This window comes from Engystomops pustulosus, chromosome 6 (genome assembly GCF_040894005.1).
Source record: "Engystomops pustulosus chromosome 6, aEngPut4.maternal, whole genome shotgun sequence".
Taxonomy (NCBI): domain Eukaryota; kingdom Metazoa; phylum Chordata; class Amphibia; order Anura; family Leptodactylidae; genus Engystomops; species Engystomops pustulosus.
In genome coordinates, this window is record NC_092416.1 from 29,669,186 (window position 1) to 29,685,875 (window position 16,690).

General features: G+C 47.2%; 1 protein-coding gene across 1 annotated transcript; it reads right to left on the reverse strand.

Annotated features, from left to right (window-relative positions):
* Positions 1 to 5,661: 5,661 nt before the first annotated feature.
* On the reverse strand, positions 5,662 to 9,439 carry LOC140134774 (chymotrypsin-like elastase family member 3B). The gene is made up of 8 exons (XM_072155380.1): positions 9,288 to 9,439; positions 9,117 to 9,205; positions 8,916 to 9,016; positions 7,888 to 8,022; positions 6,569 to 6,705; positions 6,333 to 6,475; positions 5,874 to 6,023; positions 5,662 to 5,796 (listed from the first exon to the last, which is right to left on the reverse strand). Exons 1-8 carry the CDS (start codon positions 9,325 to 9,327, stop codon positions 5,779 to 5,781), a joined length of 813 nt encoding a protein of 270 aa, XP_072011481.1. The 5' UTR covers positions 9,328 to 9,439; the 3' UTR covers positions 5,662 to 5,778.
* Between the last annotated feature and the right edge of the window lie 7,251 nt (positions 9,440 to 16,690).

The window sequence follows — 16,690 nt, forward strand, 5'->3', positions numbered from 1 at the left end:
ATACAGGAGATCCCCAGGTTATACCAGCTGTACATATATCATTATATACAGGAGATCCCTAGGTTATACCAGCTGTACATATAACATTATATACAGGAGGTCCCCCACCGGGGCCTAGCCTTTTCTTGGGGCCTGGAGGCAGTCAGGGCCCAGAATACCGCAGTGGCTAGCGGTTGCGGCCTAGACACACTAGTGTCACAGTGCTTGATATGGGGACCGGAGGGCTGTACTAGAGCCTGGGAGGTCTCGAGCAGGTGGTGTGTGCAAGAAATATGGAGGCAGAGGCTGATGTACTGATTCTCCCTGGGGCAACTCTTGAGTGTCTGTAGGATAGGTCCCTGGGTAATGGATGGGGCAGCCCGTGGTGGTGACAGCCGTATCCAGGGATCAGATGAAGGCAACGTTAATTAACTTACAGTTCTTTATTGAACAACAGATAGCAGGCAACGGGCCTAAACGGTAAGCAGCAGATTCTGGTACTGGAGTGGTCGTGGAGAGGGGTCCGCAGGAATAAAGCACCAGCCTGGTAGTAGATGCAGGCTGGGAGACTTGAGATGACTGTGTGTCCAAACTGTGGAAGCTGCAGCTCTGGATTAGAGTCTCCTGACTCTGGTCCTGGGATTGGTTAAGTGTCAGCACTGAAGGTGTACAAAACACTGTCTCTCTCTGTTTACTCTGTCTCTGCAGATTGGTCTGGTGCTCTGTAGAAAGACCGGGAGGTCTATAGCATGTGCTATTCAAGCGAGCTGGTGGTGGTAAAGAGGCATGTGCTCCCACTGCCCAGGGATTTTATACTGACCCCTGGTCAGGTGGTAGCACTTCTCCAATCACACTCCAGTTTGCAATACAGCCATATCATTGGTTAACAACTTACACCCATTTAACTATTCCCTGTTCAGGCAGAGGCTACAGCTGCTGGTTACCTGAGATCTCTCGGCATTATCCCTTTGTTGAGTTGATCAGGGTTACCAGATGACAGGTAGAGGGCCTTATTCGCAACTCCCCCCTTGCCTATACGTTGGTAGGTGTGTTGCATTTCATTATATACAGGAGATCTGTATATTGTATCATGTATTCCATGAAGAACACCGGTGTGAGATTCTGGAACAATTCTAGCATAATCTGTATCTGGACTTTCTTGTCACTCGCTGCTTTGTGAGGTCTCCGGTGCTGTAGTAAGCTCTTGGGCGAGGTGGGGATCTCCTGTATTATATTACATTCTGGGGCGAGATTTCCATCAATAGTTCCTGGTCTGGTGGTCTCCATGATTATACATCTGTTATGGGGGTCTCCAGTATTATAGCCTGCCATGGGGTCTCCATTATTATATGTCTCCAGTATTATTAGTGCCTGCTTTAACCTGGGGTCTCCATTTTTATAATCTGCTTCAGACAATTTCCATCATCATTATTATTGTCTGGTATGAGCACTGTATTTGTAGTCAGCTCTGGGGTCTATTAGTTATTGTACAAATGTACAATTTGAGCGGTATGACAATGCAGCCCTCCGACTGATAAAGGTTGTGCAAGGATTGGACTGTCTGCAGATAGCATAACCTCATTTGGTCTTCGCCAGATGATTCAGTTCCCAGGACAGGTAAGAAAATATCTTCATTCAAAGTCAACTGAGAGGGCACTTTGGGAATATAAGAGGGCATTGTACCTAGTATTAGGCAATTGTCCGTTATTTGTATGTACTGTTCCTTACAAGATAAGGCCTGGATTCTACTTATTCTGTGAGCACAGCAGATGGCCACCAGGAAAACAGTCTTCCAGGACAAAAGATGTCACATGTCACATACAATGTATTGTATTGGTTCAAAAGGTTTTTGGGTAAAATAATTCAATAACAATAGCTAATTCCCAGGATGGAAGTGGAGCTTTTTGACAAAGAAACTTTTGAAGAGTTTCAAAATCTTTCGTAATCTGCACTTTTAACATTTTAAACTTCTTCAGGCCATCTTAAAGAAACTGGATCTATACTTGCAGAAGCTTTTTTCGTGGAGCACTATTGCCTGCAAAACATGCTGATAGACCTTCCGTGATTTTGTTTTTTTTGATGCAGATAAAATTTTTATTATTTCTTCTAAATAGACCTGATTTTGTGAGTTCCTCTTTTCCAGGCCGTAAGGTGAAGATGGTCCGGGCTGGGTTGAAGGAGACCATTCTGGTGTAACAGGTCTTTGTGGAGAGGTAGATTCCAGGGCTCTCCCCCTGACAGCGCTAGTGCAATGTCTACATCAGTGACCTCAGTGTGGGGGCAGCTGGATTCCCAGGGACTGGAGTGGCTTTGTAGTTGAGACCTAACCCTAAGATGTGTCACTGTGGTTTGGTCCAAAAAAACAGGCTTTGTCCACATCCATCAGGGAGATGCAAGTATAGGAAGAGGTCACAATAAAGATAAGTGATCCCCCTGGGGCACTCCCAGTGTGTGGTAATGGGTTGCCAGGCAGATGGTAAAGGGTGCCCTTGGGGTTAGTGCAACATCCCCCACCAGGGCCTGACCATTTGGGCTTGGCGGCAGCTGGATTCCACTGGTACCTCAGTGGCTGGTTTAAGCACAGCCTAGCACTTGACTGGGTCATGGTGGCTTTGTCCAGATGGAACAGGCCTTGTCCACGCTGAGAAGATGCCCAACAGGTGGATTTCAAAAAAGAAGGAGATGCCATGGATGGATAGAAACAGTTCTTGCTGGGGCACTCCCAAGCTATATGTGTGTGAGAATCCCCGGATAAATGGTAGAGGGGAAGCCCATTATGTTATGTGGCTTTGAAGGATCACACTGAGACAAGGGATGTACATCATTAACTCATGGTTCCTTTATTCCAGAAGACAAATGCAGCAAAGGGATACAGGCCAAGGTAACAGTTCAACTGGTCCAGGTCCAAGTTAGCTGGTCTGGGATTTGGTCTGGAAAAGGATGCTCACAGCCTGGTTTCAGTATCTTCGGGCTGGAGAGATGAGGCTGCTTTAGCAGTGTTCCAAGGAAGGCTCTGGTAGGTAGAGTCCTGCAGAAAGCCTGGTCTGCAGGTCATGTGTCTGGACAGCAGGTCTCAGACACATTTGCTTCTCATGAATACTGGAACTGCTCTCTGAAACTTTTCAGCCATAAAGAGTTTTATGAATTTTTCCGCCATTTAGGAGTTTTGGAAGGTGGCAAGTTCCATTATCCAACCTGCAACCTTCTTACAATATGGAATTAACATTTAATACACATGACATCCTTTTGGTCACAATGTAAACATTCCCTTCCCAGACAGGTGTAATGTAGCTGCAATACTAAATATAGGTTACAACGTTACTAAGGAATGAATACATAGCATTAAAGGAAAAAGTCCTGTTCTTAAAGGCAACTTCCTATGGGAATTACACCCCCAATTAAATAAATTGTAAGAATCCAAAGGACTAATGCATTGGGATCTTCTATACTAAGGCCTATCAGCAGTAAATCTATAGCGCTAATAGAAAAATGTCCCTCCAGAAAGAAAATACTACACATATAGATGTATATCTGAAATCTATATACCACAAATATTAATATAAATATATTGCAGCAATGAATATACCAACCACATAGATACCAATGACTATGCCGCACATATAAATATTTACCAGCAATGAATAAACAGCACATAAAAATATCCTGCACAAATATATATAACAAAAATGAATATACTGCAAGCATAAATATATATCAGCAGTAAATAACCACAGATAAATATGTGTCAGCATTAAAAGTGGTCCATCCATTCTTCTTCCTGTAGTCTCCTCATCTTGCCAGTCCTTCTCCATCAGGTAAAGAACATCATGGAAACTTCTCGTGGAAGTGACTTATAACTGCCGGATATGCCACCCTGGTGACTGTGGCCTCTAGAGAACATGTCCACACTCCGTCCCTAAAGAAAAATCACTGTCAATATAATGTCCCCTAGGAAACAGCTAAGTGATCCACAATGTGACCGCTGCATATGCAGATAATACACTGGAACCCCGCAATATATAATAACATATACTACCATATCATTGGGATCGTTGGTATTGTCATCAAAAGCTCTCTCCAGTGTGCTAAAACACATTTTTGTCCAGTAACTTTATAGTTACGCTTTAAGTCCTGCCATCTGGTCCGGACCAGACCATGGAGGAGGGCTCATGGCATAAAGACCAACTTAGACCAATTGACTAACAGGCCCCAGTATGAGCAGAACTCATTAAGTGTGTGGATATATTGGATAAAAATAAATTAGATCGCTAACACACAGACCAATGCAGTCTTCTCTCGTAGCGCAGTTCTTGGCGTTTATGAACTGGAGCTGACCATTTCAAAAGATCGCCTACGTGGGCACCCTAACCACAGTTTGAGGCATCTGATGTCAGAACTATAGGTTCTGTGTACCAGAAAGATTTATTTTTGTAGATGTGTGTGTATGCTGAAACGTACGTTAGGGAAGTGATCTGCAGCTGACCATGGATAAGAGGCATTCACTGTATGATAGAGTCATATGATTCCTGACCCATATTCAGGGACACATCTGCCATGAGGCAAGATGAGAATTTCACCTCAGGCGGCAGATGTCTGAGCCCTGAGGGGGCGGCAGTTCGGGTGCCAATTGCAAAATTGCATTTGTGTCTTTCAAACATAGACACCAGTAAGTCTGTGCCTTCTGAAAGTCATGTTTGATCATGTTTTTTTTTTTTGTTTTAATTTGTAAATTGAGTGGGCCAAATATAGCTGGGGATCAGATTGGCTGGAGGGCAGCATTTAAATTTTTATCCCAGGCAGCAAAAATGCTGGAATTGGCCCTGCACTTATTTATAGCATATTATATTGTACAGATTATTGGGGAGTTTAGCCTTTTAAGTCAGGTTATACACATTTTACTGAGAGTAACGTGATCTTTCCCTATGGGTATATATATATGAAGTTATTACTGCACTTGCACTTTATCTATATGAATTTAAATTTTGAGCTTTTGTCTCGGGGAACACCTGGATGTAGCATCCTAAGAACTTTTGTCATGTTCTGTGATTTTATTGTTGGTAAATAAAGTTTTTGGTTCTTTTACCACCAGATGAGTTCTTGTATAACTTACACTGGAATTATCATGGATTTGTCTAGTGATTGCAGGGTTCTCGACCAATGCAACAGAATTTATGACTATAGATTCTATGGCAGAGGTGAACATTCCCAAAACTGATACGACCTACCGGATCCTTGGATGAAGGATCAGACGTCTGACTGCCCTCCTCAGATTAATAACTCTGTCTGATAATAAAGAGAGGGTCATTTTGGTGGAGCTGATAATGAACCCCAAGAACTTCTGGCAGGTAGAAGGGACCAAAGAGGACTTCTCTCTGTTAAGTAAGACCCCATGTTTTTGAAGAGTTTTCAAGACTACCACTAAGTTCTTCTTCATCAAGTCCTCTGTTTAGGAGATCAGAAGCCAGTCATCCAGTTACGATACCACATGAATTCCCTCGATTCGGAGGAAAGCAGCAACTTCACCCCCACTAAAGGATTAAACTTAATGAAACATAAGGACATTCTCTATTCTCTGGCCACAAGATGAGCTAGAAGCTCCTGAAATACTCTGTGCTGCTCATGTATTTGCTCTGTGCTGTTGTAGCACAAAAACAATAAAGAAAAGACAGATGATGATTTTTCTTTTTAAATATTGATTTTATTTTTTAGTGTGTTTTTGTGTAGGATCAGGCATGTTGGGGTCTTATATGGACGTTCTCGTACATCATGATGTCAGGTGTCCAGGTGCATCGCTGCCGCTCAGTTGTTGGTGATAATCTGGAAATATAAGAATTGTCAGTGCACTAGATGTCTCTGCCCCCTCCCAGTGCCATGTTATAATGGGATGCGCTCACCTCGTCCATCCAGTCATGGTAAAGTGACACGCGGGTGAATATGGTGGGTCTTTTCGGGAGGTTGCATACCATAGTCCCATAGCTGACGATCCCATCAATGTACCAGCGGCCGCTTGCATCCTGACAGTTCAGGGGTCCCCCGGAGTCGCTCTGATCACAAACAGAACAGGGGGTCAACAATCATTATCTGGTCAAATGTTAACATAATGTAAACGCATTTCAAATGTGAATTCAAGTGTGAACATGGCCTCAGCTTTCCTGGGGTCTACAGTGGTTGAAAAAGTGGATCTATAATCAACTAATCTAACACACAATTATATTGTAATACAAATGCTTAGAGAAGGCAGAAAGGCCGATTTACGATGCCGGTGTAATGGGCTTCTGTAACCTGTCTTTAGTGAAAATGAGGTCCCTGGTGACAGGTTCCCTTTACCTAATCTCTCCCATCACATCACTTACACTGCAGCTGTCCTGGCCGTATCCTCCGGCACAGATCAGAGACTCATCCACGGTGTTTCCCCACCAGTCAGGCTGATTGCACTGTTCGTGGTCCACGATGGGCAGCATTGCTTGCTGTAGGATCAAGGACTGAGGGCCATCGGCTGCACAGGACACATAGTACAGGAAAGGGTTAATTACATAAGGGCACTCTTATACATGATCTATATGTATTGCTGCCACCTCCGATCACTTACTGTAAAGGCGCCCCCAGCCCGGGCCATAACACTCCTGGCCCCCATAGACAAGACGTTCTCGGGCCGGCAGGCAGCCCAACTGGACCACGTCATTCAGTTCTGCTGCACGTGGCAATTTGACAAGCGCAATATCATAACTGAAGGAAACAAAAGACATATAAGTGCAACATCCCTGCCAATGCAAGGCAGAGGAGTTGTTGGCATTAAGCCCCTTATATGTGTGTCCCCCTGGTAGTGAGTCTGATCAGCTCCTCTGCAGGACACTACACATATACTTAGGTAATTGTGCAGCGGTAGATTCTGCCTGGATAGACAAGGGTTAAACATTATTTCTTGTTATCATCCAATGATATGCCTCAATGCACTTAACTGTGAACTGGAGTGTGATTGGAGGAGGAGACCACCTGACCAGGGATTAACTAAACCCTTAGTCAGGGGAGGAGTCAGTCTCTTCAGGCCCAGCTCTGATAGTGAGCAGATGTGTCTTAGGCCCAGCTCTCCACACAGGAGGAGAGAGTTCCAGAAACTTCAGAGAGAGCAGATCTCTCAGGCTCTCACCACAGGAGAAGCTCCTAGGCCTCAGCAACTACAGACAGAGTGACACAGGACAAACAGGACAAAGCTGCAGCTTCCAGCATTGGACACAGCTACATCCCAGCCTGCCCCTGCATCCAGGCTGGTGACACAACTCCTGAGGTTCCTTCTCCAAGATCACTCCAGTACTGCACTTGTACAGAATCATTTGGCGTGTTGTTACCGTTGCTTCGAATAAAGAACTGTAAGTTACTTTTATGCACAACATTGCCTACGTCTGGTCCCTGCTACGGCTGTATCACCACCAAAGGCGCCCCATCTATCTACCAGGGACACATACTACAGACTCTAAGGGCTGTCCCAGGGAGAACCAGTACATCAGCCTCTCCCTCCATATCATTTCTTGCCAACACCACCTGCTGGAGACCTGCCAGGCTGCGGGACAGTCCTCCGGTCCCCATACCAAGCACCGTGACACTAGCGTGCCTAGGCCGAAACCGCCAGCCACTCCAGTATTCTGCGCCCTGGCTGTCTCCAGGCCCCAAGAAAAGGCTAGGCCTCGGTGGGGGATGTTGCATAAGCATCCTGTCCACCAACCATTCCGCCCCCACAGATGATGGGATCAAAGTAAGTGTTAAGAGGGATAAAGGGCCAATTCATTTGTTAGATGGATAGGGGGCCCCATTCTTGTTATCAGGTGGGCCCTCATAGTTGGGTCCCCACTGATCAACATGTTATTTCCTATCCTGATTATGAAGATGTAGGAATAGAAGAACAGGACTTACCCACACCATGGACATTCAGCATTCCACTTGGGGTGGCCAAAGATGTCGTTATCGTTAATATGGAAGTATTGCTCAGTGCCTTCCTCCACGCTGCGGTCGTGTTCCCCCAGAACTATGCGATAGGTGTTTTTAAAGCTGCAACCAAAAGACATAGGAGGTCATTTACTAAGGGCCCGAATCGTGTTTATACAGCGTGTTACCCGAATTTTTCAGTTTTTCACCGATTTTGCCTGAATTGCCCCGGGTTTTTGGCGCACGCGATCGGATTGTGGCGCATCGGCACCGGTGTGCACGCGACGAAAATCGGGGGGCGTGGCCGAACGAAAACCCGACGGATTTGGATAAACCGCTGCATTTAAAAGAAAAAAAGGGAAGCTGGACACGCGCTTACCTGCACTCGGCCTGGCTTGGTGAAGTTCAGTGCATTCCGATGAACTTCAGCGCAGCAGCAACACCTGGTGGACGTCGGAGGAACTACCTTAGTGAATCGCCGGAAGATCCAAATCCTCCACACAGAACGCGCCGCTGGATCGCGAATGGACCGGGTAAGTAAATCTGCCCCATAATCATTATAGGTCCTGCACCCATATACACACTGCCCCCTGCTGTAGGGTCAGGTACAGCAATCGATGATAATACTGCCCCCTGCTGTATTATAACGTCATGTATAGCAATGTTCAACCTTTATGCTGCCCCCTGGTGTATTTTGGGGTGTTGTACAGCAATCTTACTACCCTCCACAGTATTATAGTTACATAGCAAAAATCACACTGCCCCCTGGTGGAGGATATCATAATGCAATGTTAAGCAATCGCATTGCCCCTTGATGTATTCTATGGTATCATACAGCAATTTTGAGTAGTGACTACATGTACTGTCATGTACAACAATGATTGGCAGCCATACGACCGCTTGGTATATTTTAGGACCATACACCACAATGTTTAGGGATCTTACTGGTTCTTCTACTCACTGCACATAAGAGCACAAACCCAATTCTGCCCATAAGAAAGATGGAAATAACTTACGTGATGCAATGAGCTGCAGTCAGGACCCACTGCGGGGTGATAAGGCTGGCTCCACAGGTATGGACATAGTTGTAATCCCGGTTCAGATACTGCAGCGATACCTGGAAGACAGGAATAGGGATTATGTGGTAGACAGGGCTGATTCTAGTCTTTTTGCTGCCATAGGAGAAAATTTAAATGGCAGCACTTTCCGTCACTTACCATCCAGGGCCAGCTGTGCGGAGCTGCATCAATTCCATTTACAACTCGAGAGAGGGGCCGGTAGGTGGGCACCCCACAGCCATGGGTGGCTGCAGAAACAAAAGGCAACAATAAGGGGAAAAGCAAAAGCAAAACAGCAAATATAAGATAGATGTTATTAATAAAACTTACCTCCGGCAGCCAGCAGCACAGTTACCAGAAGACTCAGCATCTCAGAAGAGAGAGGTCAGGGGCTGCGACCTCTATATACCTGGCTGACATCACCAGACGCCTCCACATGGTGCGGGGGATACAGCGCTATCAGCAGTCACCCCCGCCAAGACTAATACAAGCACCTGCAATCTTCATCCAGAAATTCTGGCATCATGGCAAAAAGATAAAATTTCCAATAAATACAACACCTGATACTATTCTTACTATAAATAACCATTTTACTATTTATACCAGCTGTAATTATACACAGGAGATTCCCAGGTTATACCGGCTGTACATATATCATTATATACAGGAGATCCCCAGGTTATACCAGCAGTACATATATCATTATATACAGGAGATCCCCAGGTTATACCAGCTGTACATATATCACTATATACAAGAGATCCCCAGGTTATACCGGCTGTACATATATCATTATATACAGGAGATCCCCAGGTTATACCTGCTGTACATATATCATTATATACAGGAGATCCCCAGGTTATACCGGCTGTACATATATCATTATATACAGGAGATGCCCAGGTTATACCAGCTGTACATATATCATTATATACAGGAGATGCCCAGGTTATACCGGCTGTACATATATCATTATATACAGGAGATGCCCAGGTTATACCGGCTGTACATATATCATTATATACAGGAGATCCCCAGGTTATACCGGCTGTACATATATCATTATATACAGGAGATGCCCAGGTTATACCAGCTGTACATATATCATTATATACAGGAGATGCCCAGGTTATACCAGCTGTACATATATCATTATATACAGGAGATGCCCAGGTTATACCAGCTATACATATATCATTATATACAGGAGATGCCCAGGTTATACCGGCTGTACATATATCATTATATACAGGAGATCCCCAGGTTATACCAGCTGTACATATATCATTATATACAGGAGATCCCCAGGTTATACCGGCTGTACATATATCATTATATACAGGAGATCCCCAGGTTATACTAGCTGTACATATATCATTATATACAGGAGATCCCCAGGTTATACTAGCTGTACATATATCATTATATACAGGAGATCCCCATGTTATACCGGCTGTACATATATCACTATATACAAGAGATCCCCAGGTAATACCGGCTGTACATATATCATTATATACAGGAGATCCCCAGGTTATACCGGCTGTACATATATCATTATATACAGGAGATCCCCAGGTTATACCGGCTGTACATATATCATTATATACAGGAGATCCCCAGGTTATACCGGCTGTACATATATCATTATATACAGGAGATCCCCAGGTTATACCAGCTGTACATATATCATTATACACAGGAGATCCCCAGTTTATGTGTCACGGGTGACCCCGAGATCCATGTCCTGGATTGTGGGGGCACCTGTGTTCCGCTGTTCTGCGCAGCCCCCGCTCCGGTCCTGTGTCATAGGTGTCCCCGCGATCCATGTCGTGGATCTCGGGTGCACTGGTGCTCCGCGGTATGTGCTGCCCCGCTCCCCTCGCCTGTACTCACCTCTCCAGGCTCCTGGCTCTGCTCAGGTCCCGGCCTGTAGTCCACGCGCCTCCTTCCTTCCAGGCCGCGTGCTCCCGCTGCTAGGGCGCGCGCACCCGACTCTCCAGGAATCCTTATTGGTGCTGGCATCCCGGCTCTGCTATATAGCCTGGCCACCCCCCGCATCCCCTGCTGGATCTTCATGTCATTCTACTGAAGAGAAAGCCTCCCAGAGCGTTTCCAGACCCCTCCGAGTTTCCTGAGCGTTTTCAGACACCTCCGTGTTCCTGTGGTGTTCCGGTGGTGTTCCCGTGTTCCTGTGGTGTTCCTGTGGCCATCCCGTGTTCCTGTGGCATTCCCGTGTTCCTGTGGCGTTCCCGTAATCCTGTGGCGGTCCCATTGTCCTGTGGCAGTCCTGTAATCCTGCGGTGGTCCTGTAATCCTGAGATGGTCCGGTTATCCTGTGGTCTTCCGAGGTCCTGCCAGCCGTCCATCCGAGGTCCTGCCAGCCGTCCATCCGAGGTCCTGCCATCCCGAGGTCTTGGCTTCCCGTGGTCCTGCCTTCCCGTGGTCCTGCCTGCCCTGTGTCCCTATTTTGGCTGCCACCGCAGGCCTAGTCGCACTTGTGTAGCGACATGGTGGCTCCCCGCCGCAGCAAGACCATCCCGCTTTGCGGTGGGCTCTGGCGAAGACCAGGAGTCCACTTAGACTCCGCTCCCGGGTTGGGGCTAGCATCATTATCCCCCGCGGTGGTCCAGGGAGTCCACTGACTTTAGTCCCAAGGGACTATTCCCATAGACTTTGACAGTAAGATCCGGCCATGGACTCTGCTAACATCAAGATCTCTACAAAAGCCATGGACAGTCCCAAGGATCCGTACCTGCTACTGGGTGACCTTCCCAGCACTATCGCTCAGCCGTCCCAAGAGATTGCTGCCCAAAAAACAACTCTTGGACAAACTTGCTGCCACTCTTTGGATGATTGCCTCCCAACAGCAGGCTTCCGCGACTCCTCCTCTTCCTGTTGCTCTAGTCACCCCGCCATGTTTTTCGGCAGTAGACTCTGTACCCGAAATTTTGACGCCTAACAAATTTGATGGCAACCCCAATTTTTGCAGGAGCTTTGTTGCCCAGTGCTCGTTGCACATCAAACTGATGTCCTCCCAGTCCAAAACCGAACGCACTAAGTTGCCATTTATTTTTTCTTTGCTCTCTGAAGAGGTGCTGGACTGGGCTACTCCTCTATGGCATAGTGGTGACCCAGACATGGTTACTCATACCAAGTTCCTGGCAAAAATCCAGTCCAGGTATGAACAACCTCAAGTTCGGCTACCTCGCCTGTCCTGCTTGGTCCCGGTGTCCCCAGTGTCTCCGCTGCCTCCCAGAGCTGCTTCAGCGGCGCCTCAGCCTCCGCAGCTTCCCAGAGCTGCTCCAGCGGTGCCTCAGCCTCTGCAGCTTCCCAGAGCTGCTCCAGTGCCTCTGCAGCTTCCCAGAGCTGCTCCAGTGCCTCTGCAGCTTCCCAGAGCTGCTCCAGTGCCTCTGCAGCTTCCCAGAGCTGCTCCAGTGGCTCCGCAGCTTCCCAGAGCTGCACTAGTGGCTCAGCAGCTTCCCAGAGCTGCTCCAGTGGCTCCACAGCCTCCCAGAGCTGCTCTAGTGACTCTGCAGCCTCCCAGAGCTGCTCCACTGACTCCGCACTTTCCAGAGCTGCTCCAGTGACTCTGCAGCTTCCCAGAGCTGCTCCAGTGACTCAACACCTTCCCAGAGCTGCTCCAGTGACTCTGCAGCTTGCCAGTGCTGCTTCAGTGGCGCCCCAGCCTCCGCAGCTTGCCAGTGCTGCTCCAGTGGCACCCCAGCCTCCGCAGCTTGCCAGTGCTGCTCCAGCGGCTCTCCAGAAGTTGCCTCAGCTTCCGCAGCTTGCTAGAGCTGCTCCAGCTTTTCCTGAAGCCGCTCCTGAGACTCCGCAGCTTCCCACGGCTGCTCCGGCCTCCACCAGCCTCCCCTGAGGCCGCTCCAGAGTCTCCACCGGCCTCCCCTGAGGCCGCCCCAGAGTCTCCACCGGCCTCCCCTGAGGCCGCTCCGGTGTGCCAAGAGCCACTCCAGCCTCTGCAGCTTCCCAGTGCTGCTCCAGCATTCCAAGTGCCACTCCAGTCTCCGGCCAGAAGACGTCCAAGTCGTTCTCAAGATGCCCTCGGCTTGTCCAAACATCTCATCGAGGTTTGTCTTCTTTCTGCTTTCCCCCTCAGGTGTCCTGTCACCAAGATGAATTGGTGGAGACGGAAGAAGAGGCTAAAGAAGAAGGGAAGAGGGGCCCTAAGGGGGGGTGGGTACTGTTACGGGTGACCCCGTGATTTATGTCTCGGTTCGCGGGAGCACCCATGTTCCCCTGTGCTGCGCAGCCCCCGGTCCGGTCCTGTGTCATGGGTGTCCCCGCCATCCATGTAGTGGATTGCGGGTGCACCCGTGCTCCGGGGTATGTGCTGCCCCACTCCCCTCGCCTGTACTCACCTCTCCAGGCTCCTGGCTCCGCTCGGATCCCAGCATGTAGTCCGCGCACCTCCTTCCTTCCAGGCCGCGCGCTCTAGCTGCTAGGGGGCGCGCCTGACTCTCCAGGAATTTACAGGGCCAGCGTCTTCCTTATTGGCAGTGGCATCCCGGCTCTGCTATATAGCCTGGCGACTCCCAGCATTCCCTGACGGATCTTCAGGTCATTCTAATGAAAAGAAAGGCTCCCTGAGCGTTTCCAGTCCCCTCCGAGTTTCCTGAGCATTTCCAGATACCTCCGTGTTTCCGTGTTCCTGTGGTGTTCCCGTGTTCCTGTGGCGTTCCCGTGTTCCTGTGGCGGTCCCGTAATCCTGTGACAGTCTGGTTATCCTGTGGAGGTCCGGTTATCCTGTGGTCTTCCGAGGTCCTGCCAGCCGTCCTTCCGAGGTCCTGCCAGCCTTCCAACCGAGGTCCTGCCTACCCGAGATCCTGCCTTCCCGAGGTCCTGCCTTCCCGTGGTCCTGCTTGCCCTGTGTCCCTAGCTTGGCTGCCACCACAGGCCTAGTCACACCCGTGGAGCGACCTGGTGGCTCCCGGCCGCAGCAAGTCCATCCCGCTTTGTGGCGGGCTCTGGCGAAGACCAGGAGTCCACTTAGACTTGCGGCTAACATTGTTGTCCCCCGGGGTGGTCCAGGGAGTCCACTGACTTTAGTCCCAAGGTACTATTCCCATAGACTGTGACATTATGTAGTTGTATATAGCGCTTGTGTACCGTTGATTTAAGCATCCGCTGTCTTTTACCTATATATACTCTATTTTATAAGTGAGTGGCTGCACCAACATATTATTGTGAGATATACGCTCTGTTCTTTATTTGTCCTCCTTTGTATAAACTTCATTTCTATGCAGTATTATGTTGTCTGTTATCGCCGTATAATGTTACACGACTGGTTGTGGGGCATGCACCCGAGATCTATCCTAAGGACTGATGCGAACAGGGTTTTCAGTCACAGAGCAACTCTCGGCATTACAGCTGATGCGCAAGTGCTTCTTAGTACTTCCTCTACTTGGAACACACGCAAATGCCTGCCATTGGCACTGCACCTGCTATCAGCCATAGGGGGCGAGTTATCTCTATATATATGGTCTTGGGCTTGTGCCATACTTCATTTTACCCCTGAGGAAGCCTGTGCAAACAGGCGATACTCATGGGGATATATCTCCTCTAGCTCCTGAGACTTTACACTTGATGCACTTTAGGTAACTATGTATTTACTTATGTAGGCTGGGCATATGCAGTATTTTATTTATGTGATATTATGCTAATATGTTTCCTGGCCTATAGTGTTTGGCTTTTCATTATTACATGTTGGTTTGATAGTTAGTCTGTTATGTCAGACTTTTTTGTCATGTGAGCTATTGGAATTATGCACTGGAGTGCTTTTTATTTGTCTTTAACCTTATGAATTTCTAAATAAAGATTACTTGCTATTAATTACATCCTGTCTTTTTGAAATGTTTTGAAAGGGACAATCTACTGAATGTCGCCTTCTTGACTGTCTTTACCAAGGAAAATCCCCTGGTGGAAGTCATAATGAGGAATGATGTAAATTCTTTTTGGAATGTCAACAGTTTAACCCAGGAAGAGGTACGGCGCCGCCTCACAACCAATAAGATAAATCACCGGGGCCAGATGGCATACACCCCCGTGTTCTACATGAACTATGTACCGTGATAGACAGACCGTTATTTTTAATATTTGAAGATTCCCTGAAGACTGGTTATGCTCCACAGGACTGACGCATAGCAAATGTGGTACCAATATACAAAAAAGGATTAAAAAGCGATCCTGGAAACTATAGACCTGTGAGTTTAACTCACAGGCGGTTGCAGCCTAGGCACACTGTGGTCACGGTGCTTGGTATGGGGACCGGAGGACTGTCCTACAGCCTGCAGGTCTCCAGCAGGTGGTGTGTGCAAGAAATATAGAGGGAGAGGCTGATGTACTGGATCTCCCTGGGGCAACCCATTAGTGTATGTAAGATATGTCCCTGGGTAATGGATGGGGAGCCCGTGGTGGTGATACAGCCGTATCCAGGGATCAGACTGCAGGCAACGTCCTGCAGTCCACTTAACTCTTGCCCATACCTCCCAAAATTTACGGAATAGAAAGAGGGAAAAATGGCTGCACGCTATGCGTACCGCGGCGATTCCCCCTAAGCCACACCCCTAATCACGCCTTGGCCACTTCCCAAATTTTTATTACTAATAATTATCTCCATAATTATAATAATCATCTCAATAATAATAATTATAATTCTCTCTATAGTAATTAAAAAAAAGGATGTGAACCCACAAACCTCTAAACTCCAACTACAACAGAGACACAGAGTCTCTTTCCACTAGGCTTTTGGCTTAGTGGATATTAATGGGAGGATTTTATGTAACTAAGTCTTTTACTGTTACATTGTGACACAGGCTCCATGCACTAGTGTACAGAGATACATCTTCTCAGAGATTATTATTGTAATTATTGAGACAACTATTATTATTATTTTTATTATTATTGTTATCATGGAGACGATCATTATTACTATTTTCATAATTATAATAATAATCTCAATAATAATAATAGCAATAATCTCTGCGAAGATCCCTCTCTATATACCAGTGGGTCACAATGTAACAGTGAAACTCTTAGTTACATAAAATCCTTTTATTGACATCCACTAAGCTTATAGCCTAGTGGATAGAGGCTCTGTCTATCTCTATTGCATGTGGAGTCTGAGAGGCTGTGGGTTCAAATTAATTTATTGAATTGAATAAAGAGATTGTCCCACCTCCGAGGGCTTCCCCAGACACAATCTCCCAGCTGCCTGTGACCGCGGGGCAGAGGTTAAAAAAATGGGACTGTCCCGCCAAATCCGGGACATTTGGGAGCTATCCAAAGTAACAAAGGGTCGCGGCACTTCTTAAAAAGCAATGTATTCTGTATTTCTTCATTTTAAAATTGCAGAAGACATGGCAGAGGTTTTTCCTACGCGTTTCGAGCGTTAGGTGCTCTTAGTCATGACACCTAACTCTGCAGGATTGAGGATTTCCTTATGGATTGTCACCCATGTGTGAGGACTTGGTAAAGATCAGGGTGAGCCGTATTACTTTTCTTTTTCACTTTTATTTGGGAGCTATGCTTGCCTGTTCAGGCAGAATCTACAGCTGCTGATTACCTAAGACTTACTGAATTCCCTCTTTATGAGTTGATCAGACTCACTAGATGGGTTCTAACAGGTAGAGGGCCTTCTTCGCAACTACTCCTCTGCCCATGTATTGGCAGGGGTGTTGCAGATGCTATCCTGGAGTATCTCACTGTACATAACC

Bases quoted from the DNA above. Each gene is read 5' to 3' on its own strand.
- LOC140134774 (XM_072155380.1), bottom strand. From the start codon at position 9,327: ATGCTGAGTCTTCTGGTAACTGTGCTGCTGGCTGCCGGAG. The intron at 9,206-9,287 runs GTAAGTTTTATT...TTGTTTCTGCAG, and splicing joins TGTGCTGCTGGCTGCCGGAG to CCACCCATGGCTGTGGGGTG. The intron at 6,476-6,568 runs GTAAGTGATCGG...TGTCCTGTGCAG, and splicing joins GGGCTGGGGGCGCCTTTACA to CCGATGGCCCTCAGTCCTTG.